We start from the raw sequence: 27441 nt of genomic DNA on the forward strand, positions 1-27441 counted from the left end.
TACATAGCCAACTAACAAAGATAGATTGATCATATTTAAGATCGAAGCATTAAATAATGGTAGGGCTTCCTTGAGCAGCCTGGTAGGAATGGGGTCTAATAAACATGTTGATGGTTTGGATGAAGTAACTAATGAAAATAACTCAGACAGAACAATCGGAGAGAAAGAGTCTAACCAAATACCGGCATCACTGAAAGCAGCCAAAGATAACGATACGTCTTTGGGATGGTTATGAGTAATTTTTTCTCTAATAGTTAAAATTTTGTTAGCAAGAAAGTCATGAAGTCATTACTAGTTAAAGTTAATGGAATACTCAGCTCAATAGAGCTCTGACTCTTTGTCAGCCTGGCTACAGTGCTGAAAAGAAACCTGGGGTTGTTCTTATTTTCTTCAATTAGTGATGAGTAGAAAGATGTCCTAGCTTTACGGAGGGCTTTTTTATAGAGCAACAGACTCTTTTTCCAGGCTAAGTGAAGATCTTCTAAATTAGTGAGACGCCATTTCCTCTCCAACTTACGGGTTATCTGCTTTAAGCTACGAGTTTGTGAGTTATACCACGGAGTCAGACACTTCTGATTTAAAGCTCTCTTTTTCAGAGGAGCTACAGTATCCAAAGTTGTCTTCAATGAGGATGTAAAACTATTGACGAGATACTCTATCTCCCTTACAGAGTTTAGGTAGCTACTCTGCACTGTGTTGTTATATGGCATTAGAGAACATAAAGAAGGAATCATATCCTTAAACCTAGTTACAGCGCTTTCTGAAAGACTTCTAGTGTAATGAAACTTATTCCCTACTGCTGGGTAGTCCATCAGAGTAAATGTAAATGTTATTAAGAAATGATCAGACAGAAGGGAGTTTTCAGGGAATACTGTTAAGTCTTCTATTTCCACACCATAAGTCAGAACAAGATCTAAGATATGATTAAAGTGGTGGGTGGACTCATTTACATTTTGAGCAAAGCCAATAGAGTCTAATAATAGATTAAATGCAGTGTTGAGGCTGTCATTCTCAGCATCTGTGTGGATGTTAAAATCGCCCACTATAATTATCTTTTCTGAGCTAAGCACTAAGTCAGACAAAAGGTCTGAAAATTCACAGAGAAACTCACAGTAACGACCAGGTGGACGATAGATAATAACAAATAAAACTGGTTTTTGGGACTTCCAATTTGGATGGACAAGACTAAGAGACAAGCTTTCAAATGAATTAAAGCTCTGTCTGGGTTTTGATTAATTATAAGCTGGAATGGAAGATTGCTGCTAATCCTCCGCCCCGGCCCGTGCTACGAGCATTCTGACAGTTAGTGTGACTCGGGGGTGTTGACTCATTTAAACTAACATATTCATCCTGCTGTAACCAGGTTTCTGTTAGGCAGAATAAATCAATATGTTGATCAATTATTATATCATTTACCAACAGGGTCTTAGAAGAGAGAGACCTAATGTTTAATAGACCACATTTAACTGTTTTAGTCTGTGGTGCAGTTGAAGGTGCTATATTATTTTTTTCTTTTTGAATTTTTATGCTTAAATAGATTTTTGCTGGTTATTGGTGGTCTGGGAGCAGGCACCGTCTCTACGGGGATGGGGTAATGAGGGGATGGCAGGGGGAGAGAAGCTGCAGAGAGGTGTGTAAGACTACAACTCTGCTTCCTGGTCCCAACCCTGGATAGTCACGGTTTGGAGGATTTAAGAAAATTGGCCAGATTTCTAGAAATGAGAGCTGCTCCATCCAAGTGGGATGGATGCCGTCTCTCCTAACAAGACCAGGTTTTCCCCAGAAGCTTTGCCAATTATCTATGAAGCCCACCTCATTTTTTGGACACCACTCAGACAGCCAGCAATTCAAGGAGAACATGCGGCTAAACATGTCACTCCCGGTCTGATTGGGAGGGGCCCAGAGAAAACTACAGAGTCCGACATTGTTTTTGCAAAGTTACACACCGATTTAATGTTAATTTTAGTGACCTCCGATTGGCGTAACCGGGTGTCATTACTGCCGACGTGAATTACAATCTTACCAAATTTACGCTTAGCCTTAGCCAGCAGTTTCAAATTTCCTTCAATGTCGCCTGCTCTGGCCCCCGGAAGACATTGACTATGGTTGCTGGTGTCGCTAACTTCACATTTCTCAAAACAGAGTCGCCAATAACCAGAGTTTGATCCTCGGCGGGTGTGTCGTCGAGTGGGGAAAAACGGTTAGAGATGTGAACGGGTTGGCGGTGTACACGGGGCTTCTGTTTAGGGCTACGCTTCCTCCTCACAGTCACCCAGTCAGCCTGCTTTCCCGGCTGCTCGGGATCTGCCAGGGGGGAACTAACGGCGGCTAAGCTACCTTGGTCCGCACCGACTACAGGGGCCTGGCTAACTGTAGAATTTTCCACGGTGCGGAGCCGAGTCTGTTATATGGCTGGGGGGGGCCTGGCTGCCGGTTTGTTTCTGTCTTTTGGTTTTCCTCCCAGGTGGTGTGCGTTTGGGACTGAGTGGCTGTGTTGCTGAGGCTGTCAGGACCTCACCCTGATCACCTGCGACTCGTCAGGACTCACAGCTGTGGTGCATCTGGATGGATTGGAACATGTTGGCATTTAAGACTGGAGTGCACAGTGTGTATTTGCCAGAGACTCGACCTTGTGACCAGACGGGTGAGATCGTCGTCTCGGGAGCCATCTCATCAGCAGCGGATGCTGAGAACGTCCAGGTTTGATGCACAGTCTGTGAAAGAGGAGGGGGTGAGGTTTCACGCTCGTCAGCACACTTCCTGAGGTACGTTAGATTTTGTGACTAACAGTTATACAGTCAGTAAATGTGGTGTCCCTCACATCTTATTGTATTGAGCTGTTTGTTAGTCATGTATCAGCTTCCACTGCAGTGGAGTTTTGTGAACTGGATGTTCCATGCCTGCAGGTTGGGAAGCTGATCAGTAATCAAGCCAGGAAGTGTTTGCTGTTTGTACACCTTTAAGTGTTCTGTGTGTAGAGTGTGGACTCACATAATGGTTCCTTCTTTCACAGACTCGGTTGTTGCGGCCACCTGGGGGGTGTCGGCGGGGTCCTTGGGTCCGAAACAGCTTCTGGCTCCGGACCGTTAGCGCTGCTGGGAGCGCACCACGCCAGGCCGCACCTTTTTGTTATTATATTATCACTGTTATGTATTAAATTCAGTTAGCCTTTGTACCGTGCTCTGCTTATTTCATACTGGGTCCTTCAAACGCTGGTCGGTTCTCCGAGCTGCGTCCGACACATAACAGTGTCTCCAATTCGCCCAGCCTGGCCTCCAAAGCTACGAATAAGCTACACTTATTACAAGTACCGTTACTGCTAAAGGAGGCCGAGGAATAACTAAACATTTCACACCCAGAGCAGAAAAGTGCGGGAGAGACAGGAGAAGCCGCCATGCTAAACCGGCTAGAGCTAGTAGCTACGCTAAGCTAGCGGATTCCTAAAAACACGCAAAGTGAATAATGTGTAAATAATTTAGAGGTGATTCAGCAGAGGGAGTGCTTTAGTTAAGGCACGTAAAGATTACACTGGGAAACAAATCGTAATCTAGATAACTAGATCAATCTAACTGCGCAGATTAAACAGCTAACAGATACAGAAAAACACCGCTGTGCTCCGGAACAGGAAGTGATACAATACCGCAGTGAGAGCCAACCACCAGTGAACTATCATCCACTAGTTTGAACAGTGACTGAATTCATATCCATTTAAAGTGAAATGCTTGTTTTTTAATCGTCTCTGCAGGTTATCTGTCTGTAATCTGTCAGAGAGAAGCTGTGAAGTTCTGAGCTCAGTTCTCAGCTCTCAGTCCTCCAGTCTGAGAGAACTGGACCTGAGTAACAACGATCTGCAGGATTCAGGAGTGAAGCTGCTGTCTGCTGGACTGGAGAGTCCACACTGTCACCTGGAGACTCTCAGGTCAGGACTCGATGTGTGCAAAATCAGAGTCAAGCTGCAGCTTTGCTCCCTGTCATGCTGTGTGAGTGTTGATGGATATTTGACCTGAAGAAATACTGTGCTTCACATGAGGCTCTTCACCTGCTGCTGCCAGTGATCAAAGAATCTAAAAAAGCTTTGTAAGGACAGAAACACTTTGATATTTGAACTCGGGTTGTATGGAAATGTCAGAATTTTATCTGGTAAAAGGGAACAACTCAATTATCGAAGGTTTTACGACCCGACCCTGTACAGTTTTTACACGCTGTTCCGGACCCAAAAGTGGTCTTTAGCTGTCTTCTGTATTGTTTTTAACTCACAGCTCTACACACGTTACAGTCAAGCTCAAAGACATTACAGGTTTTTTTTCCCTCCATGATGACTCCCAGCCACATGCCATTCGTGCACATAAGAAAAACAGTTCTCACCTGTGGTCAACTCTCTGACGCTGAAATTCGAATGCCTTCACCCCGGTAAGCGCTGACCCGTCAGGGAGGAGTCCCCGTTCCCGGAAAGGGTCTCTCAGCAGGATATAATCCCGGCCGCGGCCGCGGTCTGCAAATGGGGTCCTCCGTCATGGGCTGAAATGTCAGAATTTTATCTGGTAAAACAGAACAACTCAATTAATAACAATTCAATTCAATTTCAATTTCAATTTTATTTATATAGCGCCAAATCACAACAAACAGTTGCCCCAAGGCGCTTTATATTGTAAGGCAAGGCCATACAATAATTACGTAAAAACCCCAACGGTCAAAACGACCCCCTATGAGCAAGCACTTGGCGACAGTGGGAAGGAAAAACTCCCTTTTAACAGCAAGAAACCTCCAGCAGAACCAGGCTCAGGGAGGGGCAGTCTTCTGCTGGGACTGACCACGCAGGAAACTGAGTTTCTTTCCTGATCAGGGAGAGCCGGCATGACCCCTTGTCACTGTCCGTCAGTCCTCTCTGAAGGGTCCGCCCACTCTGCTCCTGGATTTATTTGAAGCAAGTTGTTGGGGAAAGTGTAGTGACACGGACCCACAACAGGGGGCACAAATGAACAGTCAATAGATGAGCCAAAAGGTAACAATTTAATGTTGTGAATGTGCACAACGATTATACAGACAATCACAGAATCTGATAGTCAATACACCAAGGTGACGTGTGGGCAGGCTCAAGGATAGAAGACGTCTGTCCTGAGAAGAGCCGGGACCACACGATTTCCACCGCCACAGAACCTGGTGAATACTGGAGCTGCCAAGTCCCGAATTCCCAGGTGATCACCGTCCCCGACTGTCGGATCTGGTACTGCTGGCGAGGAGCACAAACAGTGAGACGTGGGTGTGTGCACACCCAGTAACAAAAACAGTCAGATGGTGGAAAGTCACCTCCACCTCTAATCACACACTCATGCAGCTCCTGTTAAATCGCTTATCTGGAAGGAGTGAGAGGCGAAGACGTCGGCACTCTCACAAACCGCCAACCCAGCTGACAAGGCACCACAGGACAACGGCTGCTAACAGAACACACGTAAGTCACAATTACTTAATACAGCAGAGAATATTACCTTCACAGGTAGATGATATCTCGGCAACGAGGTGGAGATGACGTCCGGTCTTTATGGAGTGAGATGATGAAGTGTAGATGTGTGACAGCTGTCAAGAGATAATGAGTGACAGCTGTCACCCCCGGCTGTGTCCGTGGCGGCAGCGCCGTCTCGTGCCTGAAGCCCGCACTTCAGGCAGGGTGCCCTCTGGTGGTGGGCCAGCAGTACCTCCTCTTCTGGCGGCCCACACAACACAAGTTGCACCACAGACATATTACAAAAACAATATTCAAAAGCACAGCTGCGTTTCTTCAGTCAATTCATATTTTCTATCACTCTTCGCCTGAAAGCGCCTCACAGACATTCTCAAACAGATAGTAATTGTTCTCAAAAATGAAACATAACAGCGACAACCTTGGGTTAGTGTACAGGCTGCGTTGTTCTCTGTTCAAGGCCGACCTGTTAATTAAAATGTACATCTGTGCTCAGCAAAACAAGGCTTGCATTCTCACAGTTTTCATGTAAGCAAAAGGTCATTTTACAGTGTGAACAGTTCAGTGATTAACTAGAAAAGTAATATTAAGTGAAATCACACATATATATGTACAGTGAGGAAAATAAGTATTTGAACACCCTGCAATTTTGCAAGTTCTCCGACTTAGAAATCAAGGAGGTGTCTGAAATTTTCATCTTAGGTGCATGTCCACTGTGAGAGACATCATCTAAAAAAATTTCCAGAAATCACAATGTATGAATTTTTTAATAATTTATTTGTATGTTACTGCGGCAAATACGTATTTGAACACCTGTGAAAATCAATGTTAATATTTGATACAGTAATTTTTGTTTGCAGTTTCACAGGTCAAACGTTTCCTGTAGATATTGACCAAGTTTACACACACTGCAGCAGGGATTTTGGTCCACTCCTCCATACAGATCTTCTCCAAATCTTTCAGGTTTGGAGTTTCAGCTCCCTCCAAATATTTTCTATTGAGTTCAGGTCTGGAGACTGGCCAGGCCACTCCAGGACCCTGAAATGCTTCTTACGGAGCCCCTCCTTAGTTGCCCTGGCTGTGTGTTTAGGGACATTGTCATGCTGGAAGACCCAGCCATGACCCATCTTCAATGCTCTTACTGAGGGAAGGAGGTTGTTTGTCAAAATCTCGCAATACATGACCCCATCCATCCTCCCTTCAATACGGTGCAGTCGTCCTGTCCCCTTTGCAGAAGAGCACCCCCAGAGTATGATGTTTCCACCCCCGTGCTTCACGGTTGGGATGGTTTTCTTGGGGTTGTTCTCATCCTTTAAACATGATAAGTGGAGTTGATTCCAAAAAGCTCTATTCTGGTCTCATCTGACCACAGGACCTTCTCCCATACCTCCTGTGGATCATCCAGATGGTCAGTGGTGAACTTCAAACGGGCCTGGACATGTGCTGGCTTGAACAGGGGGACCTTGCTGCCCTGCAGGATTTTAAACCATGACTGCATCATGTGTTACTAATGCAATCTTTGTGACTGTGGTCCCAGCTTTCTTCAGGTCATTGACCAGGTCCTCCTGTGTAGTTCTGAGCTTTCTCAGAATCATCCTTACTCCACAAAGTGAGATCTTGCATGGAATCCCAGACCGAGGGAGATTGACAGTCATCTTGTGTTTCTTCCACTTTCTAATAAATAATCATAACAGTTGTTGTCTTCTACCAAGCTGCTTGCCTGTTGTCCTGTAGTTCATCCCAGCCTTGTGCAGGTCTACAGTTTAATCCCTGGTGTCCTTAGACAGCTCTTTGGTCTTGGCTATGGTGGACAGGTTGGAGTGTGATTGATTGTGTGAACAGGTGTCTTTTATGGGTGATTCTTTAACTACGGGCACTATTGGCCTTGTACATGTAATTTCCACCACACCATTGCCTTACAATATAAAGCGCCTTGGGGCAACTGTTTGTTGTGATTTGGCGCTATATACATGTGCTCTGATGTCACTGTTTATCTCCATAGAAACTACCCAAACAATCTTTCATACAAACTGTTTAAAGCAGGGGTGGGCATCGAGGGCCGAGACACTGCAGGTTTTCCATGTAACCAATCACCTCAGCAGGTGGGTTGCTGATGAGCTTCTGCTCTGAACATAAACACCTGGTTGTCAATGAAATCGCCTGCTGAGACACCTGATCATTAATGAAATCACCTGCTGAGGCGATTGGTTGCACGGAAAACCTGCAGTGTCTCGGCCCTTTATGGCACATGATTGCTCACCCCTGGTTTAAAGGGACATTACAGTGTTGTGGTGGAAATTACGGCAATAGTGTGGGACAACTACATTTTGTTTAAAAAAAATCACAACAGTTGTATGACATTGAATACCCCAATTATGTTTTGATTATTTTACTGATATATTATTCAGAGATATTTTAAAACATTAGAAAAAACGTTTCTTTACCATTCATTTTTATCATTGAAGATCAAAAGTCTGGGTGTGGGACAAGCACAAAACGGCAATATTTGCATATAATGATGCTGACAAAAGGTGAAAAAGTCATCATAGACTACTAGAACAAATTTCTTAACACACTTTCATTGTAAAGATAACTATAAAAGTGTGAAATTTCCCCTTTTTTCTGTTTTTCATACAGTATGATCAAAGGACATAATAAGTGCCCGTAGTCTAAGAATCACCATTATACAGGTAACAAGTTCAAACAGGTGCAATTAATACAGGTGAAGAGTGCAGAATAAGAGGGCTTCTTAAAGAAAAATTAACAGGTCTGTGTGAGCCAGAATCCTTGCTGGTTGGTAGGTGTTCAAATACTTATTTGCAGCAGTAACATGCAAATAAATAATAAAAAAAACATACATTGTGATTTCTGATTTTTTTTTTTTTTTTTTTTTAGATTATTTGCACCTAAGATGAAAATTTCAGACCCCTCCATGATTCCTAAGTGGGAAAACCTGCAAAACCGCAGGGTGTTCAAATACTTATTTTCCTCACTGTATATATGGAAGACAGAATCAAAGTCAGGATCAAAGACATTAATAATTGATAAGAATCTTTAAAATTCTTTAACAGTAATAGATCGCACAATTTCTAGTTTAGATCTAGGGATGTGAATCGTACAACAACTCACGATTCAATTAGATTCCGATTCTTGGGGTGACGATTTGATTCAGAATCGATTTTCGATTGAAAGAGCTCTGAGAAATAGTTATATTACTTAAAAATATTTATGTTTAAGAAAATGCAGGTTAATCGAGTGATTCTGGATGTAAATTTACTTATCTGCTTTGCTCGTTCGGAGTTGGCTGGCAGTTTAGCGAAGCGCTGGTCAGTAGTTGGCAGATACCGCTGCTTCCCTCTTCTAGCTCCGGGTGATGGCGTAGCATGTGGGCTTGCGGATTTGAAGTGTTTCCGAAGTACTTGACTTTCACTTTGCAGATTTTGCGCACTGCATAAGTCATGTCAAGCTCCTTCTTACGCAGCAAATAATAAAATCCAAAATGCGGCCAAACAAGACAGTGCTGGCTGAATTAGCTCTTCGTTCGCCATGCTAAGCTGCAGCTCATGAATGTTTGAAGCACGCCGGATCCCCACCCCAGTATCGCGGGGACACTAGTACGGAAGCCGCTGCCTGACAAACAGTACACGCAGCGAGTAAGCAAGAAAAAAAAAAAAAAAAAAAAATGCTTTTTAAAAATTGATTCTTGGACATTTTGGATCGATTCAGAATCGTAATAAATAAGAATCATGATTCAATTTTTTCTGACACTCCTATTTAGATCAGATCATCGTGACTCTTTAAGTCACAGATGACAGGGAGTCAGGGAGACAGACACCCTCTCTACTTTTAAGATTAGGCTTAAAACTTTCCTTTTTGCTAAAGCTTATAGTTAGGGCTGGATCAGGTGACCCTGAACCATCCCTTAGTTATGCTGCTATAGACTTAGACTGCTGGGGGGTTCCCATGATGCACTGAGTGTTTCTCTTTTTGCTCTGTATGCACCACTCTGCATTAATCATTAGTGATTGATCTCTGCTCCCCTCCACAGCATGTCTTTTTCCTGGTTCTCTCCCTCAGCCCCAACCAGTCCCAGCAGAAGACTGCCCCTCCCTGAGCCTGGTTCTGCTGGAGGTTTCTTCCTGTTAAAAGGGAGTTTTTCCTTCCCACTGTAGCCAAGTGCTTGCTCACAGGGTGTCGTTTTGACCGTTGGGGTTTTACATCATTATTGTATGGCCTTGCCTTACAATATAAAGCGCCTTGGGGCAACTGTTTGTTGTGATTTGGCGCTATATAAAAAAAAATTGATTGATTGATTGATTGACAGATTGACTCATAGATCAGCAAAAAAAGGGTGGAGGTGAACAAATATACTTATGCCACAATGACACAAGCTAATAAATAATACATTTTCAGCTCATATGCATGTCAGTGGTTATGCTGAATGAATCAACTATCATCCACTGCACTAACTAGTTTGAACAGTCACTGAATTGCACCACTGCACTCTCTGCAGGTTATCTGTCTGTAATCTGTCAGAGAGAAGCTGTGAAGTTCTGAGCTCAGTTCTCAGCTCTCAGTCCTCCAGTCTGAGAGAACTGGACCTGAGTAACAACGATCTGCAGGATTCAGGAGTGAAGCTGCTGTCTGCTGGACTGGAGAGTCCACACTGTCACCTGGAGACTCTCAGGTCAGGACTCGATGTGTGCAAAATCAGAGTCAAGCTGCAGCTTTGCTCCCTGTCATGCTGTGTGAGTGTTGATGGATATTTGACCTGAAGAAATACTGTGCTTCACATGAGGCTCTTCACCTGCTGCTGCCAGTGATCAAAGAATCTAAAAAAAGCTTTGTAAGGACAGTTGGATATTTGATGGATATTTACAGTTTATTTACAATTTATACAAGAAATTAACATTTGACCGGCATTTTATAGACAGTGATGAAAATTACGTTCATTCATGGAAACAATTTTTTTACTTGCTCATGAGACGTTGGAGGAAAGACGTGAAAGCTTAAAACTTTAAGTAACTAAATCTGATTGGAATTTAGTGATGAATTTTGAAGCCAATTATGAAGAAAAATATTACAAGAATGTTTTAAAGAAAAGGGATAAGGAGCCACCTGTATCCATTCACAACAAACCTCCTTCATGCAGCCTGGACTGGGTTGATTAGCTGTTGTTGGAGGGCTGGTTCTGTCCGTCCGTCGTCATCGGGCAGCATGAGCTCACCTGGGTCGGAGGGGTTCACGCAGAGGTGTCCCCGGGTGATCCCAGGGCTGGTCGGCTGGTTTTACCGGCTTTAGCGGCTGCAGTCAGGTTTGAAAACAGTTCCGTTGTCAGCTTGCAGTGACCCAGAGGTGGAAGGTGTTTGTTGAAAAAGGGTTCTTAGTAGCTTTCAAAAAGTTTGTTTGTGTTGGGAAAGTGTAGTGACACGGTCCCACAACAGGGGGCGTAAATGAATGGACAATGAATGAGCCGAAAATAGAACACTTTACTGTTGTGAATGTGCACAACGAAATACAGACGATTACAGAATTTGTATGTAGTCAATCTACAAAGGTGACGTGTGGGCAGGCTCGAGGATAGAAGATGTCCGTCCAGAGAGGAGCCAGAACCCACACGATTTCCACCGCCACCGAACCCAGAGAATATTGGAGCCGCCAAGTCCCGAGTCCCAGGTGGTCACCGTCTCCGGCTGTCAGATCTGGTACTGCTGGCAGGAAGCAGAAACAATCAAGGGTGGGTGTGTGCACACCCAGTAACACAGTCAGAACAGTTAGATTTCTCCTTTTAAAGTGGGAAAGAACACCTCCACCTTTTATTGACAGTTAAACTCCGGTTGTCTCTGTAGTTCGGTGTGACAAGTGAACGCCCTTCACTTCGTCACCACTCCGTACTCCGACAGAACAACAACAGCGAGTAGACTCCTGAAACAATATCAAAGACTAGAGAAAATAATGTGCGCACGGCACAATCATGGCTGAGGTATTACCTACTTGGCTTGAAGATATCTCGGCAGCGAGGTGGAGATGTCATCCGGCTTTATGGAGTGGTTGATGAATGACAGCTGTTGGAGATGATGATTGACAGCTGCCATGTCTGACTGTCCTGAAGAGGCGGCAGCACCCTCTCGTGCCTGAAGCCCGCACTTCAGGCAGGGCGCCCTCTGGTGGAGGCCAGCAGTACCTCCTCTTCAGCAGCCCACACAACAGGACCCCCCCCCCCCCCCCCCCTCAACGGGCGCCTCCTGGCACCCGATCAGGCTTGTCGGGGTGTCGAGAGTAGAAGTCGGCCAGGAGGGCCGGGTCCAGGATGAAGCTCCTTTTCACCCAGGAGCGTTCCTCAGGTCCGTACCACTCCCAGTCCACCAAGTACTGGAACCCCCGGTCCTTCCGACGGATGTCCAGGAGCCGGCGCACCGTCCAAGCCGGCTCCCCATCGATGATCGGACTGAGGACTTTGAGGATCTTGAATGGACCGATGTACCTGTCCTTTAGTTTGGGTGAGTCCACTTGGAGGGGGATGTCCTTCATGGAAAGCCACACCTCCTGCCCGGGCTGGTATACAGGGGCCGGGGAGCGCCGGCGGACTGCATGGGCCTTAGCCCTCGTCCGGGCTTTCAGCAAGGCAGAACGGGCGGCGCGCTACACCCGACGGCATCTGCGGAGATGGGCCTGGACCGAGGGCACACCGACCTCACCCTCCACCACGGGAAACAATGGGGGCTGGTACCCCAACCACACCTCAAACGGGGAGAGGCCGGTGGCAGAGGACACCTGGCTGTTATGCGCGTACTCGATCCAGGCCAGATGGGTAACCCAGGCCGTCGGGTGCGCGGATGTTACACAACGTAGGGCTTGTTCCAGTTCCTGGTTAGCCTGCTCTGCCTGACCATTCGTCTGTGGGTGATACCCGGACGAGAGGCTCACAGTGGGCCCCAGTTCTCTGCAGAAACTCCTCCAGACTTGAGAGGAGAACTGGGGACCACGATCCGAGACAATGTCTGTTGGTATCCCATGCAGACGGACGACGTGGTGGACCAGGAGGTCTGCGGTCTCCTGGGCCGTTGGGAGCTTCGGGAGGGCCACGAAGTGGGCCGCCTTGGAGAATCGGTCCACTATCGTGAGGATGGTCATCATGCCCTGGGACGGCGGGAGGCCAATGACAAAATCCAGGCCGATGTGGGACCAGGGGCGACGAGGCACTGGAAGCGGTTGAAGAAGTCCTTGACTCTTGGTATGGTCTGCCTTGCCCCTGGCACAGGTGGTACAGGCCTGGATATATTCCCAGACGGCGGCTTCCATAGATGCCCACCAGAAGCACTGCCAGACCACTACCACGGTCCTTCGCACACCTGGATGACAGGAGAGCTTGGAACCATGACAGAAGTCCAGGACAGCAGCTCTGGCCTCTGGTGCGACGTACAAATGGTTCTTTGGACTGGTTCCTGGGTCCGGGCTCCGTGCCAGGGCCTCCCGGATGGTCTTCTCCACGTCCCAGGTGAGGGTGGCCACGATAGTAGACTCAGGTATGATGGGCTCCGGTGGAACCGACAGCCCTGTTTTGACTTCATCTTCGTGTACCCGGGACAAGGCATCCGATCTCTGGTTCTTGGTCCCGGGGCTATAGGTGATCCGGAAGTCAAAACGCCCGAAGAACAGTGTCCAGCGGGCTTGCCTGGGGTTCAGCCGCTTGGCGGTCCTGATATACTCCAGGTTCCGATGGTCTGTGAAAACCGTGAACGGCTCCGAAGCTCCCTCCAACAGGTGTCTCCACTCCACAACAGCCTCTTTCACTGCAAGGAGTTCCCGATTGCCCACGTCATAGTTCCGTTCAGCTGGGGTCAACCTGCGAGAAAAGTAGGCACAAGGGTGAAGAACATTGTCGGACTCCCCGCTCTGGGATAACATGGCTCCTATCCCTGAGTCAGAGGTGTCCACTTCAACCACAAACTGGCGGCAAGGATTGGGCTGCACCAGAACTGGTGCAGTCGAAAACCGACATTTCAACTCCCTAAACGCGGCTTCGCACTGATCTGACCAGGTGAAGGGGACTTTTGGGGAGGTCAGGGCTGTCAGGAGACTACTAACCTGACTGTAGCCCTTAATGAACCTCTTGTAGAAATTTGCAAAGACGAGGAACTGTTGCAGTTTCCTACGGCTTGTGGGTTGGGGCCAATCTCTCACCGCCACAACCTTGGCTGGATCAGGGGCGACGGAGTTGGAGGAGATGATGAACCCCAGGAAGGACAAAGAAGTGCGGTGGAACTCGCACTTCTCGCCCTTCACAGACAGCCGGTTCTCCAACAACCGCTGCAGGACCTGCCGTACATGCTGGACATGAGTCTCAGGATCTGGGGAAAAGATGAGTATATCGTCCAGATATACGAAGACGAATCGGTGCAGGAAGTCCCGCAAGACGTCATTAACCAAAGCTTGGAACGTCGCGGGAGCATATGTGAGGCCGAACGGCATGACCAGGTACTCAAAGTGACCTAATGGGGTGTTAAATGCCGTCTTCCACTCGTCTCCTTTCTGGATCCGAACCAGGTGATACGCATTCCTAAGATCTAGTTTGGTGAAAATTTGGGCTCCATGCAGGGGCGTGAACACTGAATCCAACAGGGGCAAAGGGTATCGATTGCGAACCGTGATCTCGTTCGGGGCGCCCTCTGGTGGAGGCCAGCAGTACCTCCTCTTCAGCGGCCCACACAACAGTTTGGACCAGATTAAAAATCTTTGTGAATAAAAAAACTTTAAGAGCATTAGAAAAATTTATCATGAAAAAGGAAAAGTCACTTTTCTGTAAATTCGCTCTTAATTTGAAAAGCTTGGAAGTTTTAAAAATTCAAAAGACTTGACGCCCCTTAAAACTTACTAAGTTTGTCCCAAAAGCACATAATGAATGAACGCCACGTGGTAGCTTAGCTTAGCAATGAGGCCTTGGCCCAATAATAATTAAAATTAAGCATTTACAAAGAAGAGAGAAGGCAGAAGGGTGCTGAAGAGCTGGAAGAAGAAAGACTCTGTTCTAACTTTTAAAGGGGACTGACATCGCTAAACTCCGCCCATTTAGGGTGTGTGTAATCTCACAGAAACTTCACATCCTTAGAGCAAACTCAAATGATTCAATTATTTAAACACATTAATTAATTTGAAATGTTCAAATGGACACATATTATTACTAGTCAGTTAAACACATCCTTTTGGATAAACAGAGTACTTCAACATCAACATTTTAGATAATGCAGGAAGATTCACTTAACACACATCAGTTGCAAGGAGCACATATCAATAAACTGGAATGATTACATGCAAAGCATTTTGTTTGAATAATAAATGCAACCAACATTATAAGTCTTTAGATATCAATGAAAGAAATACCGATGTCAAATTTTATTTCTTTTCTTTGCTTTAAACTCAAGATAAAGTAAGTTGTGAAGACCCAAAGATTTATGGCTCCTATCTGGTTTTGGGGGATGTTTTGCAGTCTGAAGAGGTTCCTGCCTTAATTTGATTATATTTTAGGTCTCCTCCTGTCCTGGAAAAGCTCAGATTCTGACGATAAGCCATTATAACGTCATGTAATTCATGAATTATAACCTTGTTTTTCTCTGGAAAGCAGTGCTGGACCATCGGGTGATGTCTCCAAAACTTATCTGAAGATCTCCAGATGACTTAGGAATTTCTCAACTGGGATGGAAACGCAGTCTCTGTCTCCAGTGGGGTTTTGTGGTTGAGAGAGGATTAATATATTTTATTTAATCAGGTCTAATCGAGGCCATCGCACTAAAACTATCATCCACTGCACTACCTAGTTTGAACAGTGACTGAATTCATATCCATTTAAAGTGAAATGCTTGTTTTTTTAATCGTCTCTGCAGGTTATCTTACTGTAATCTGTCAGAGAGATTCTGTGAAGTTCTGAGCTCAGTTCTCAGCTCTCAGTCCTCCAATCTGACAGAACTGGACCTGAGTAACAACGATCTGCAGGATTCAGGAGTGAAGCTGCTGTCTGCTGGACTGGAGAGTCCACACTGTCACCTGGAGACTCTCAGGTCAGGACTCGATGTGTGCAAAATCACAGTGAAGCTGCAGCTTTGATGATGGATATTTGTTTGGAACCACAGTAATGAGCTCCATCCTGCAGCAAACATCAGTGTGTCCGTGCTGCTGGAAAGTGGGGACGTCCTGACACTGTCCTCACATTGTGTCTGCTGGTTTGTGTGTCTGCAGGCTGTCAGGCTGTCTGATCACACATGAAGGCTGTACGTCTCTGGCTTCAGCTCTGACCTCCAACCCCTCCTATCTCAGAGAGCTGGACCTGAGCTACAACCATCCAGGAGACTCAGTCAAGCTGCTGTTTGCTGAGCACAAGGATCCACGTTGGACTCTCAGGTATGGAGAGGCTACAAGCAAATCAAATCAGTTTTATTTATATAGCGCCAAATCACAACAACAGTTGCCCCAAGGCGCTTTATATTGCAAGGCAAAAGCCATACAATAATTACTGAAAAACCCCAATGGTCAAAACGACCCCCTGTGAGCAAGCACTTGGCGACAGTGAGAAGGAAAAACTCCCTTTTAACAGGAAGAAACCTACAGCAAAACCAGGCTCAGGGAGGGGCAGTCTTCTGCTGGGACTGGTTGGGGCTGAGGGAGAGAACCAGGAAAAAGACATGCTGTGGAGGGGAGCAGAGATCGATCACTAATGATTAAATGCAGAGTGGTGCATACAGAGCAAAAAGAGAAAGAAACACTCAGTGCATCATGGGAACCCCCCAGCAGTCTAAGTCTATAGCAGCATAACTAAGGGATGGTTCAGGGTCACCTGATCCAGCCGGAGAGAAAGAGTCTAACCAAATACCAGCATTACTGAAAGCAGCGAAAGATAACGATATGTCTTTGGGATGGTTATGAGTAATTTTTTTCTCTAATAGTTAAAATTTTATTAGCAAAGAAAGTCATGAAGTCATTACTAGTTAAAGTTAAAGGAATACTCGGCTCAATAGAGCTCTGACTCTTTGTCAGCCTGGCTACAGTGCTGAAAAGAAACCTGGGGTTGTTCTTATTTTCTTCAATTAGTGATGAGTAGTAAGATGTCCTAGCTTTATGGAGGGCTTTTTTATAGAGCAACAGACTCTTTTTCCAGGTTAAGTGAAGCTCTTCTAAATTAGTGAGACGCCATTTCCTCTCCAACTTACGGGTTATCTGCTTTAAGCTGTGACTTTGTGAGTTATACCATGGAGTCAGGCACTTCTGATTTAAGGCTCTCTTTTTCAGAGGAGCTACAGCATCCAAAGTTGTGCTCAATGAGGTTGTAAAACTATTGACGAGATAATCTCTCTCACTCACAGAGTTTAGGTAGCTACTCTGCACTGTGTTGGTATATGGCATTGGAGAACATAACAAAGAAGGAATCATATCCTTAAACCTAGTTACAGCGCTTTCTGAAAGACTTCTACTGTAATGAAACTTATTCCCCACTGCTGGGTAGTCCATTTAAAGTAAATGTAAATGTCATTAAGAAATGATCAGAAGCAGAGACGGGATCTGATAGAGGAGCTCCATGTGGGGACATTTAGTCCCCATTCACACGGGAAGTTTTGTATTGATTTGGCAACAGTAAACAGTATTTTGGGTGGCCGAAAATTATAGTATTTGAAAACGGGTCCCATAGTGGGTAAATCTGAAACACTGGATTTGCGTCTCCCTGTGCGCAAGCAATACGGAATGTTTCTGAATTGATTGTCACAGCACCACCTGCTTAACCACAGCGACTTGATGTTGTTGTTCATAATGTAACTACCTTTTTTTCTCTTGGTGGATCACTGAATGGATTTTTCGCAGCCAGCAGAAAGCTGAAGAGATGGTGACTGTGGTGAAAGCGGTGACTGTGGTGAAAGCCGATGAGTAATCTGCGCCACGGCTTCACAGCAGACAAAACCAGCTAAATATTAAATGAATCCTTTTTCCACAGTTCTGTACAGTGCATTTAGTTTGAATTTATTGTGTGTTTGTACATTTTTTAAATTCTCATGACCCTGAAGCACCTGCACAAAACATATTGCATGGATGGTGTTAATATATTAATAGGGCTAGACTAAAAGTAGTGAAAATTAGAAGAGCAAAAGAAATTGATAGGCCACCGTCTCATTTTGTAGCTGGCCAGCTAATGTCCAGGGCCATCTGGACATGTTTTGAGTGCAGCTGTGGACATCTGCTGGCCATACAACCAACCATCCAACTCTGCTTGGAACTTCAGCCAGCTCAATGGTCAGCATCTGGATGCTGTGTTCATCATCAGCAGACTGCCTTGCCAGCTGCTAGCCCCTGCTTGCAGCAGAGACTGGACTCTGCAGTCATTATGTAATAATCTGTCTGTGAATCAGTGTCTCCTGGGCAGTTCGCCTTCGTTTCGCAGCGTTCCAGCCATTCTGGCCCCTGCCCCCGACCCTGCTCAGTTTTTTGGGGTTCTGTTGTGTAGGGTCCCCATTTTTGTTCCATGCCCATTGTTTTGTGTGTTGATCCTGTCAGTTTTGGGGAGTGGGTGGTTGTTTTGGACTGTCAGGACCAGCCCATGGGGGAGGGGTACTGTTGGGGACGTGCCAGTTAGTCCTTGTCTGAGCCTTTTGTCTGTCATGTGTGTAGGTCATGTTTGTGTCCCATGTGGCTTTGTGTTTTGGTATGCGTGTGTCTCCTTGCTTCCTGTCTGGGGTTTTTGTCTGAGTGTTTGGGGTTGTCTTCCACATCAATCGGTCGTGTGTGTGTCTTCCGTGTCTGTTACTGTCTGTGCTTGTTGTCATCCATGTGGGTCAGCTGTGTGTTCTCCTGCGGTTCGTGCCTCCTTATGTTTTCCTAGTTCACTGTCTTCCATGTTCTTGGGGTTGTTTCTGTTGGAGCTCCATGTTTTTTCTTTGTGTATAGTCTATAATGTAGGTTTGGGGTTTTGCACTGTTTGTCATTTGATCTACAAAAATATAAACGCAACACTTATGGTTTTGCTCCCATTTTGTATGAGATGAACTCAAAGATCTAAAACTTTTTCCACATACACAATATCACCATTTCCCTCAAATATTGTTCACAAACCAGTCTAAATCTGTGATAGTGAGCACTTCTCCTTTGCTGAGATAATCCATCCCACCTCACAGGTGTGCCATACCAAGATGCTGATTAGACACCATGATTAGTGCACAGGTGTGCCTTAGACTGCCCACAATAAAAGGCCACTCTGAAAGGTGCAGTTTTATCACACAGCACAATGCCACAGATGTCGCAAGATTTGAGGGAGCGTGCAATTGGCATGCTGACAGCAGGAATGTCAACCAGAGCTGTTGCTCGTGTATTGAATGTTCATTTCTCTACCGTAAGCCGTCTCCAAAGGCGTTTCAGAGAATTTGGCAGTACATCCAACCAGCCTCACTACCGCAGACCACGTGTAACCACACCAGCCCAGGACCTCCACATCCAGCATGTTCACCTCCAAGATCGTCTGAGACCAGCCACTCGGACAGCTGCTGAAACAATCGGTTTGCATAACCAAAGAATTTCTGCACAAACTGTCAGAAACCGTCTCAGGGAAGCTCATCTGCATGCTCGTCATCCTCATCGGGGTCTTGACCTGACTCCAGTTCGTCGTCATAACCGACTTGAGTGGGCAAATGCTCACATTCGCTGGCGTTTGGCACGTTGGAGAGGTGTTCTCTTCACGGATGATGCGAAGGAGATGTGTTGCACTGCATGAGGCAAATGGTGGTCACACCAGATACTGACTGGTATCCCCCCCCAATAAAACAAAACTGCACCTTTCAGAGTGGCCTTTTATTGTGGGCAGTCTAAGGCACACCTGTGCACTAATGGTGTCTAATCAGCATCTTGGTATGGCACACCTGTGAGGTGGGATGGATTATCTCAGCAAAGGAGAAGTGCTCACTATCACAGATTTCGACTGGTTTGTGAACAATATTTGAGGGAAATGGTGATATTGTGTATGTGGAAAAAGTTTTAGATCTTTGAGTTCATCTCATACAAAATGGGAGCAAAACCAAAAGTGTTGCGTTTATATTTTTGTTGAGTATATGTTTGAGTTGTTTATCTGTTATTGTGTTGTCTGTTTGTTCCATGTTTGTTTTTGCATTTTTGTGTACCTTATGTTTTTGTTTTATATTTCATGATCAGGTTGTATTTCCACTCACGTCACGGTGTCCATTTTATTATTTTTTATTCTCTGTATGTTCCTTTATTTCTTCCTGTGTCTCTGTCTTTCCATTTTTACTGATTCGGCACCTGTTATTCATTTGTTCATTAGTTTATAAGTCACTCCTGTCTTCTTCCTCATTTGCTGGTCGATTGCCTCTGTCACGTATTTTGTTCGTCTCCACTCAGGTCTCGGGTTGTAAGCACTCTGTGTCATTTTCTCCCCACTGTGTGTTTTTGCATTTGAGAGTCCTTGCACCTCCCATGCGATCTACGCCCTGTCTCCACATTTGAACTTGGTTTTTGTATCCTTGCCCCATTGATGCTGTCTTCTAGTTATCACTGTGGATCACCCTGACACTGACTTACTGGATTGTTTGTCACTGAAGATTATTAAAGCACCCTGCTTTTTTGCCTTCACTTCTGTGTCCTGGCTGCCTGCATCTGGTGTTCTATTTGACTCAGTTTAGCTCCAAACATAATAGTGCTAGCCTACCAGCATCCAAAGTAATTTTATTTGATCCACTGCAAGCAGAGCCACTGACTGAGGACTCCTGAGGAGAGTGAAAGATTGACAGAGGATATTACTACTGAGTACAGAGATACAGCACACCGGTCAAGAGAGGAGAAAGGTGCGAGCATAGGGAGAGTGAAAGAGAACATTACAAGTCACTGGCATCACATGCCTGTGTGAGTAAACTTGAAGCAGAGACTTAACCAGTTTTAGAAGGCATCAGCCTGGCTTATAGAGTACAGATCAGGCAACTCACCTGGGGTCAGAGGTTGAGGCAGCAACAGTGTCCATTGTCCCTAAAGAAGTCATCTGTCCCCCGTGAACAAATGAAAGGAGCTTACATTACCTGGAATGAAGGTGAGACAGGTTGTGATAATGTTGAGACAACCTATAGTGATCAAACACAAGAACAACTGGAACTGGGACAGAAAAGCAACACAGAGGGAGCATCCTGTCGGTCGGGTGTGTAATCGCTGTGAAGAAGGCCATGGCAGGGAGGAGCAAAGAGAAGCGGCAGAAGGTCAGGATTGAAGATGGAGAAGCCGGTAACAATGGCAAAAGGTGGGGGAACAGTTTAATCAAGTCAATCAAGCCCCACAACACTATGTATGAATATAACACACAAGGGACCGTATAGTAGTGTTCAGAATAATAGTAGTGCAATGTGACTAAAACGATTAATCCAGGTTTTGAGTATATTTCTTATTGTTACATGGGAAACAAGGTACCAGTAGATTTAGTAGATTCTCACAAATCCAACAAGATGATTCATGATATGCACACTCTTAAGGCTATGAAATTGGGCTATTAGTTAAAAAAAAAAATCGAAAAGGGGGTGTTCACAATAATAGTAGTGTGGCATTCAGTCAGTGAGTTCGTCAATTTTGTGGAACATACAGGTGTGAATCAGGTGTCCCCTATTTTGGAGCTGGATGAAGCCAGCACCCGTTGAACATGCTTTTCTCTTTGAAAGCCTGAGGAAAATGGGATGTTAAAGACATTGTTCAGAAGAACAGCGTAGTTTGGTAAAAAGTTGATTGGAGAGGGGAAAACATACGCAGGTGCAAAAAATTATAGGCTGTTCATCTACAATGATCTCCAATGCTTTAAAATGGACAAAAAAACAGACGCGTGGAAGAAAACAGAAAACAACCATCAAAATGGATAGAAGAATAACCAGAATGGCAAAGGCTCACCCATTGATCAGCTCCAGGATGATCAACGACAGTCTGGAGTTACCTGTAAGTGCTGTGACAGTTAGAAGACGCCTGTGTGAAGCTAATTTATTTGCAAGAATCCCCCGCAAAGTCCCTCTGTTAAATAAAAGACATGTGCAGAAGAGGTTACAATTTGCCAAAGAACACATCAACTGGCCTAAAGAGAAATGGAGGAATATTTTGTGGACTGATGAGAGTAAAATTGTTCTTTTTGGGTCCAAGGGCCGCAGACAGTTTGTGAGACGACCCTCAAACTCTGAATTCAAGCCACAGTTCACAGTGAAGACAGTGAAGCATGGTGGTGCAAGCATCATGATATGGGCATGTTTCTCCTACTATGGTGTTGGGCCTATATATCGCATACCAGGTATCATGGATCAGTTTGGATATGTCAAAATACTTGAAGAGGTCATGTTGCCTTATGCTGAAGAGGACGTGCCCTTGAAATGGATGTTTCAACAAGACAATGACCCCAAGCACACTAGTAAAAGAGCAAAATCTTGGTTCCAAACCAACAAAATTAATGCCTCGCAGATGTGAAGAAATCATGAAAAACTGTGGTTATACAACTAAATACTAGTTTAGTGATTCACAGGATTGCTAAAAAAGCAGTTTGAACATAGTAGTTTTGAGTTTGTAGCGTCAACAGCAGATACTACTATTATTGTGAACACCCCCTTTTCTACTTTTTTTTTTACTAATAGCCCAATTTCATAGCCTTAAGAGTGTGCATATCATGAATGCTTGGTCTTGTTAGATTTGAATCTACTGGTACCTTGTTTCCCATGTAACAATAAGAAATATACTCAAAACCTGGATTAGTCTTTTTAGTCACATAGCACTACTATTATTCTGAACACTACTGTACCTTCAACCGACAAGCTCGCAAAGTAGCAGAGATTAATGTTCCAGGCTGCACCAGAGAAACGTCATGGTCTGCCCCAATGGAAAAGGAGGCACGTGATATTATCCCCTGTTGCTCCCGGTGTGTAGTTAGCACCTTGTATGGCAGCACCCTGACATCAGGGTGAATGTGAGGCATTATTGTAAAGCGCTTTGAGGTTCTGATACAGATGGAAAAGCGCTATATAAATGCAGTCCATTTACCATTTCCATTTACATGAAGGAGGAAAGAAGAAAAACTATGGTCCAGTGTGACACTGTAGAGAATTCTGTGTTCTGGCCAACAACAACAAACAGAGTCCTGTCAGCGACTGCAGTCAGCAGAGAAGTGTCGGGATTGATATCTTCAAATGGCGTTGACATTTCCTATTGGTTGCGGTTGATGACTAAATTGTGTATCAGGTGCTTCTAATTAAAGATACAACTGTTACTGATTAGGCAGATCTGAGTGAAAGCTTGAAACCTGAGTATTTGTGGTAGAACTTGCACTGTGCTACATTTAATCACTTGATGTAATGACAGTAATGCCACAATAAGTCTGAAGGATCTATCAGCTTCTCTGGCTGTGATTGGAGAATTTGTGCATCCTACAACATTTCGTGTTATGTCGCCATAACATGAAATGTTATGGCGACATAACATTTACATAACAAGTGCATCTCACTCTCCACCGTTATGTCTTGGTGTGCTGGTGCTCGCACAGTTTAACAGCGGGCGTTTTCGCTCTCCCTTACATCTCCTCTCATAAAAAAAACCTAACAAAATGCAATGTTCGTGCATCTTGCGTTGATCACATGGTCCAAACTAGTTGTGCTTCTGACTTGCGTCAGGTGTACAACTGCAATATATGCAGTATGCATCCTTGAGCTTTCGCAAGACCCGTACAGCAGTGAAGGTCTCCACAGCCAGTCTGCAAGCTTCTATGGTGCTGAACACACATCTTCGCACAAAACCATGCACGAGATGGGTTTTTTTTTTATCCACAGCACATACAGCGAGTTGTGTTGGAGGCTTAAAGTGTGTGGATGAGCTCAATGTCATGTTCATGTTTCCCTGATTAAATGTCATATGTTGCTCTGTCCCCTCATCCCTTCAGGGTGGACCCTGGTGGAGTCCAATGGCTGAGACCAGGTCTGAGGAAGTGTAAGTGTGTTTGTACTTTGATCCATCTGTTTCCATAGAAATCACCATCTGTGACATCACTCATTCAAGTCCTACTGACAGTTAAGGCCCCTTCGCACATAGCACCAACGAGGTTGAATGGCGCATGAAGGAGGATTCGAACGACATTCATGAAAAGTCGAGCTGTATTCGAAACACCCCGTACAGCGGTCGGCACAGCCATTCAGCCACAGCACATGCACGCCACAGTCGCGGCACTCTCGCATTGGGAACTCGATCGATTAGTGGTCAAGATGAGGTCGTACCTCCATCTGCAGTCGCAACATTCGTACGGCAAGTTGGACCATTTGGACTCTGGTCGAGGGGTTGTACGAAATGTTCAGCCACATCAAATCCTGACCAAAAGTCATGATCGAGCCAGCCTTCACACTACAGGGTGAATAAGGACGAATGGAACTCGAATGGCCAATCGACCCACACTCAGCCTAAGTCCATGTGCAATTCAAAGTCCTCCAACAGCAGTCGTAGTGCGCTTACAACAGCCGGGCCCATTCGCACTGCTAGCTCAAATGTGGTGCACATGACACCACAATCGAGGTGCGGTCAAGGTGCCAAAAGCTTGTAGAGGGGGCGAGGAGCTGTCTCACCGTAGCCTGACTGCAAGTAAGGTGGCCAGAATGGTCCCAAGCAACACAAACGCCCATCGGATGTGTCACCCCCCGAGCAGCATGACTGCCACCTGAAGGTGTCGTGTGACACCCCCAAGTGGCACAAATGGTGGCCGATATGACCGAATGCCACACAAATGGGATCCAACTTTGCTTGATCCATTTGGGCCGGCTTCGTGCCACATTCTGGGTATACGGATGCAAGTCGGATGCCATTAATTCATGCGTGCCCGAATGTCTGTCCCTCCCGACTGCAGCTTGATTTTTATTGGGTTCCGCCCATTCGGCCTGTTTCACCCAACTTTGTGTTAAGGAGCCTTTAAGTAGGTTTCCACTTTAAGGTGCATCATGTGCATGAATGTTTCAAATGAATGCACCATATGTTGCTTTTTTCTTTAAGGAGTTAATATTCCACCACAAAGCTGTGAACAGAACACTGAATGGCCCCGCCCACTTTTTTGTTCATCTGACCCATCTTTGAATAGCCCCTCCTTTTCCTCTACGTACACACTCTGAATCAAAATTATGTAAAAAGAATAAAACTGTATTAGTAGCATACTGTACTTGAACAATGAATCAGTGATTGATTGATTGATGACTCCGGCTGTGTTGTGTTTTGTTCCATCAGATTTCTGTGAACTCACTCTGGATCCTAACTCAGTGCACAGAGAACTCAAGCTATTCAACAAAAACACAAGCGTGGACCGTGTGGATGAGGATCAATCATATCCTGATCATCCACACAGATTTGACGTTTGTCCTCAGGTCCTGAGTACAGATGGTCTGACTGGTCGCTGTTACTGGCAGGTCGAGTGGAGAGGACACGTTTTAATATCAGTGACTTACAGAAGAATCAGAAGGAAAGGAGACAGTTTGGGCTGTGAGTTGGGATGGAATGATCATTCATGGAGTCTGGAATGCTTTGATGGTCATATATACTATGTCATTCACAATAATGTACAAACAAAGATTTCTCGTTCCTCTGGTTCCTCTCACACAGTCTCAGTGTTTGTGGACTGTCCTGCTGGCACTCTGTCCTTCTATGAAGTCTCCTCTGACTCTTTGATCCACATCCACACCTTCTGCTACACATTCACTGAACCTCTGTATGCTGGGTTTTGGTTTGAATCTGGTTCCGCAGTGTCTCTGTGTGGACTGTAGAACAGAGAGTCTCCTCCTGAGGACACAGACACACTTCAGCATGGACACGACCACACAAGTAAATGTCCAGCTGGTTTGATGTCTCGGTGGTTGTAAACTAACACAATTTTCACAAGTCACACTTTATTTTTTGAATGTTTTGTAGCTTCAGTTCTTCACTATTATTTCAAAAATTGTTCATTGCCTTTATATTTTCTAAATAGTATTAAATATAGCTGATTATTAAACTTTTTATTATATATTGTTTCCTTTACCTTCTTGACAAGTGTCACCGTTGCCACCATCTGAGCTGCACATTTCCACTGTATTTTCCACAGTGGTAACCAAATCAACACACAAGTTATTGTAACATGTTGGTTTTTACAAAAAAAAAAAAGAAGGTATTTGCAAAACTGAAAATTCAATTTATGAAGTGTGAAGTGACCAACGATCACACATTGGTCGCTATTCACACTCCTATCCAGTCCGATCCAGGGGGTGTGTGATTGAGACGAGACTCCTTTACCATAATGCCTTTTGCCGTGTGTGTCTCTTAACACTCAGACCTTCAGAATTAACGGAAACTCTTGCCATTTTTACAAAGTGAAAATATTGCCCATGAGTTACCGTTAATGTTGATAAACTGTCCGGAATTAGTTTTGTTTATAAATGAAACCATGAGTGCCTTGCTTTTCATGTCTCCTGCCACACTGTCAGTAAGTCAGGTGGTGTGGCACAGAAGGCGGTTGAACACATATGCAGACTCATAACTCATGATGGTAGAGTAAAAAAGGGTTTTATCTAAAAAATCAGGCTGAGGTACGATACACAGGAAGACAGTCAGAAAGGCGGCGGTACAGGCAGGAGTCAAGTAGAGGTGTGGTCAAAAAACAAGCTCAGTTCAAAACACCAGCAGACTAAGTACATGAGCAGAAGCAAGAGCAAGGTCAAAAACAAAACACAATCAAACACGGCAAGGCAAAACAGAGCAAAGACAAAGGCTGGAAAGTGGACAAGAAATCCCAATAAACTGGCAGGGTAGTGGTGAACTCAAAAGACCTAAATAGGAGCAGGTGGTAATTAACAGAACAAGACAGGTGTAGGAGAACAATCTGGAAGGTGGGATGTGGCAAACAATAGAGACAAGACACAGCCAAAGCAAACCCTGAACACCAGACAAGAGAGTGCAGTAAGACAAAAGCAAAGTGAACAGGTGCCAATTAAAAGATGAACCTAAAACCACACTTATCAAAACAAAATACCAAAACCAAAGGTGCACAAAACTCAAGATCCAATAAATAAGAAATAAAATAAAGAAGACTCAACATGAAAGAACAAAGGATTACCCAGAAAACAAATGCAAGTACTAAAAAGAGATCAACAACAAAAATAAAGGCTAATACCAAACTAGAATGGAACTCACAAGTGGCAAAAGAAAAATAACTTAATTCAATAATTCAACATATGACTAAAGTATGATAAACAGAAAATAAATGATAAATAGAGAGCAAAACCAATGACTAAAAATATTACACACAGAAAAGGATAAACAGAACCACACTATGAGTCTAAAATGACTAAAATATAATGACCAGACAAATACAATAAAGGACAAAACATGACCAGAGTAGAATGAGGCCAAAACATGACACACACGTCTATGTTGCTGCATGTGGAAATGACACTTTTTTTCCTCTTTTTTGTGGCTGCCCTGCCCCTTCTGCTAGGGGAGGACTAAGCTCCTTACAGCGGTCTGACTGCTGCAAACTGTTAACCTTTTAACCGTTAAGCTTTACAGCAAAAAAAAAAAAGTTAGCAGACTGAAAGATAGCGTAACTAAATTTAGCAGAAGTTAAATGCGCCGCTGTTGTTTTCAAAGTTAACTTTAAAGGGGCTAAAGTTAACTTTAAAGTAAACTTTAAAGGGCCCCGCCCTTTAAAGGCTGAGCCGCCTTTAAAGGGCGGGGCCTAGTGAGGCATAGAATGGGGCTGCTTTATGGTGGTGGTATAGTTGACCTGTTGTTCATTATGTCATAAAAGCACCACATTTGACACATTTGTAGATTTATATACTAGGACGAAATACGGATATTGGGCCATTCTACATTTGTCCTGAGACGACTGCAGTGGCCATTTTTTTTAAAAATGGCTGCCGATTCTTGCCTTTGGACTACCTGTGTGCTTGATTTGGACTTAACATTTTCAAACGTGATGAGCCACGAAT

The 27441-nt window shown here is 44.7% G+C and overlaps 1 protein-coding gene across 1 annotated transcript in view; it reads left to right on the top strand.

Moving 5' to 3' along the window:
* The window catches only part of LOC117504818, a 3434143-nt gene extending 3408662 nt beyond the window's left edge, over positions 1-25481 (top strand). The window contains exons 17-22 of the mRNA XM_034164343.1: positions 3746-3919; positions 9972-10145; positions 15340-15513; positions 15692-15853; positions 23385-23431; positions 24707-25481. Of these exons, the coding sequence (XP_034020234.1) occupies positions 3746-3919; positions 9972-10145; positions 15340-15513; positions 15692-15853; positions 23385-23431; positions 24707-25239 (1264 nt within the window). The 3' untranslated portion in view covers positions 25240-25481. The remainder of the gene's footprint in view (positions 1-3745; positions 3920-9971; positions 10146-15339; positions 15514-15691; positions 15854-23384; positions 23432-24706) is intronic.
* The last annotated feature ends 1960 nt before the right edge of the window (positions 25482-27441 follow it).

This window comes from Thalassophryne amazonica, chromosome 23, assembly GCF_902500255.1.
Source record: "Thalassophryne amazonica chromosome 23, fThaAma1.1, whole genome shotgun sequence".
In the NCBI taxonomy this organism is placed as follows: Eukaryota; Metazoa; Chordata; class Actinopteri; order Batrachoidiformes; family Batrachoididae; genus Thalassophryne; species Thalassophryne amazonica.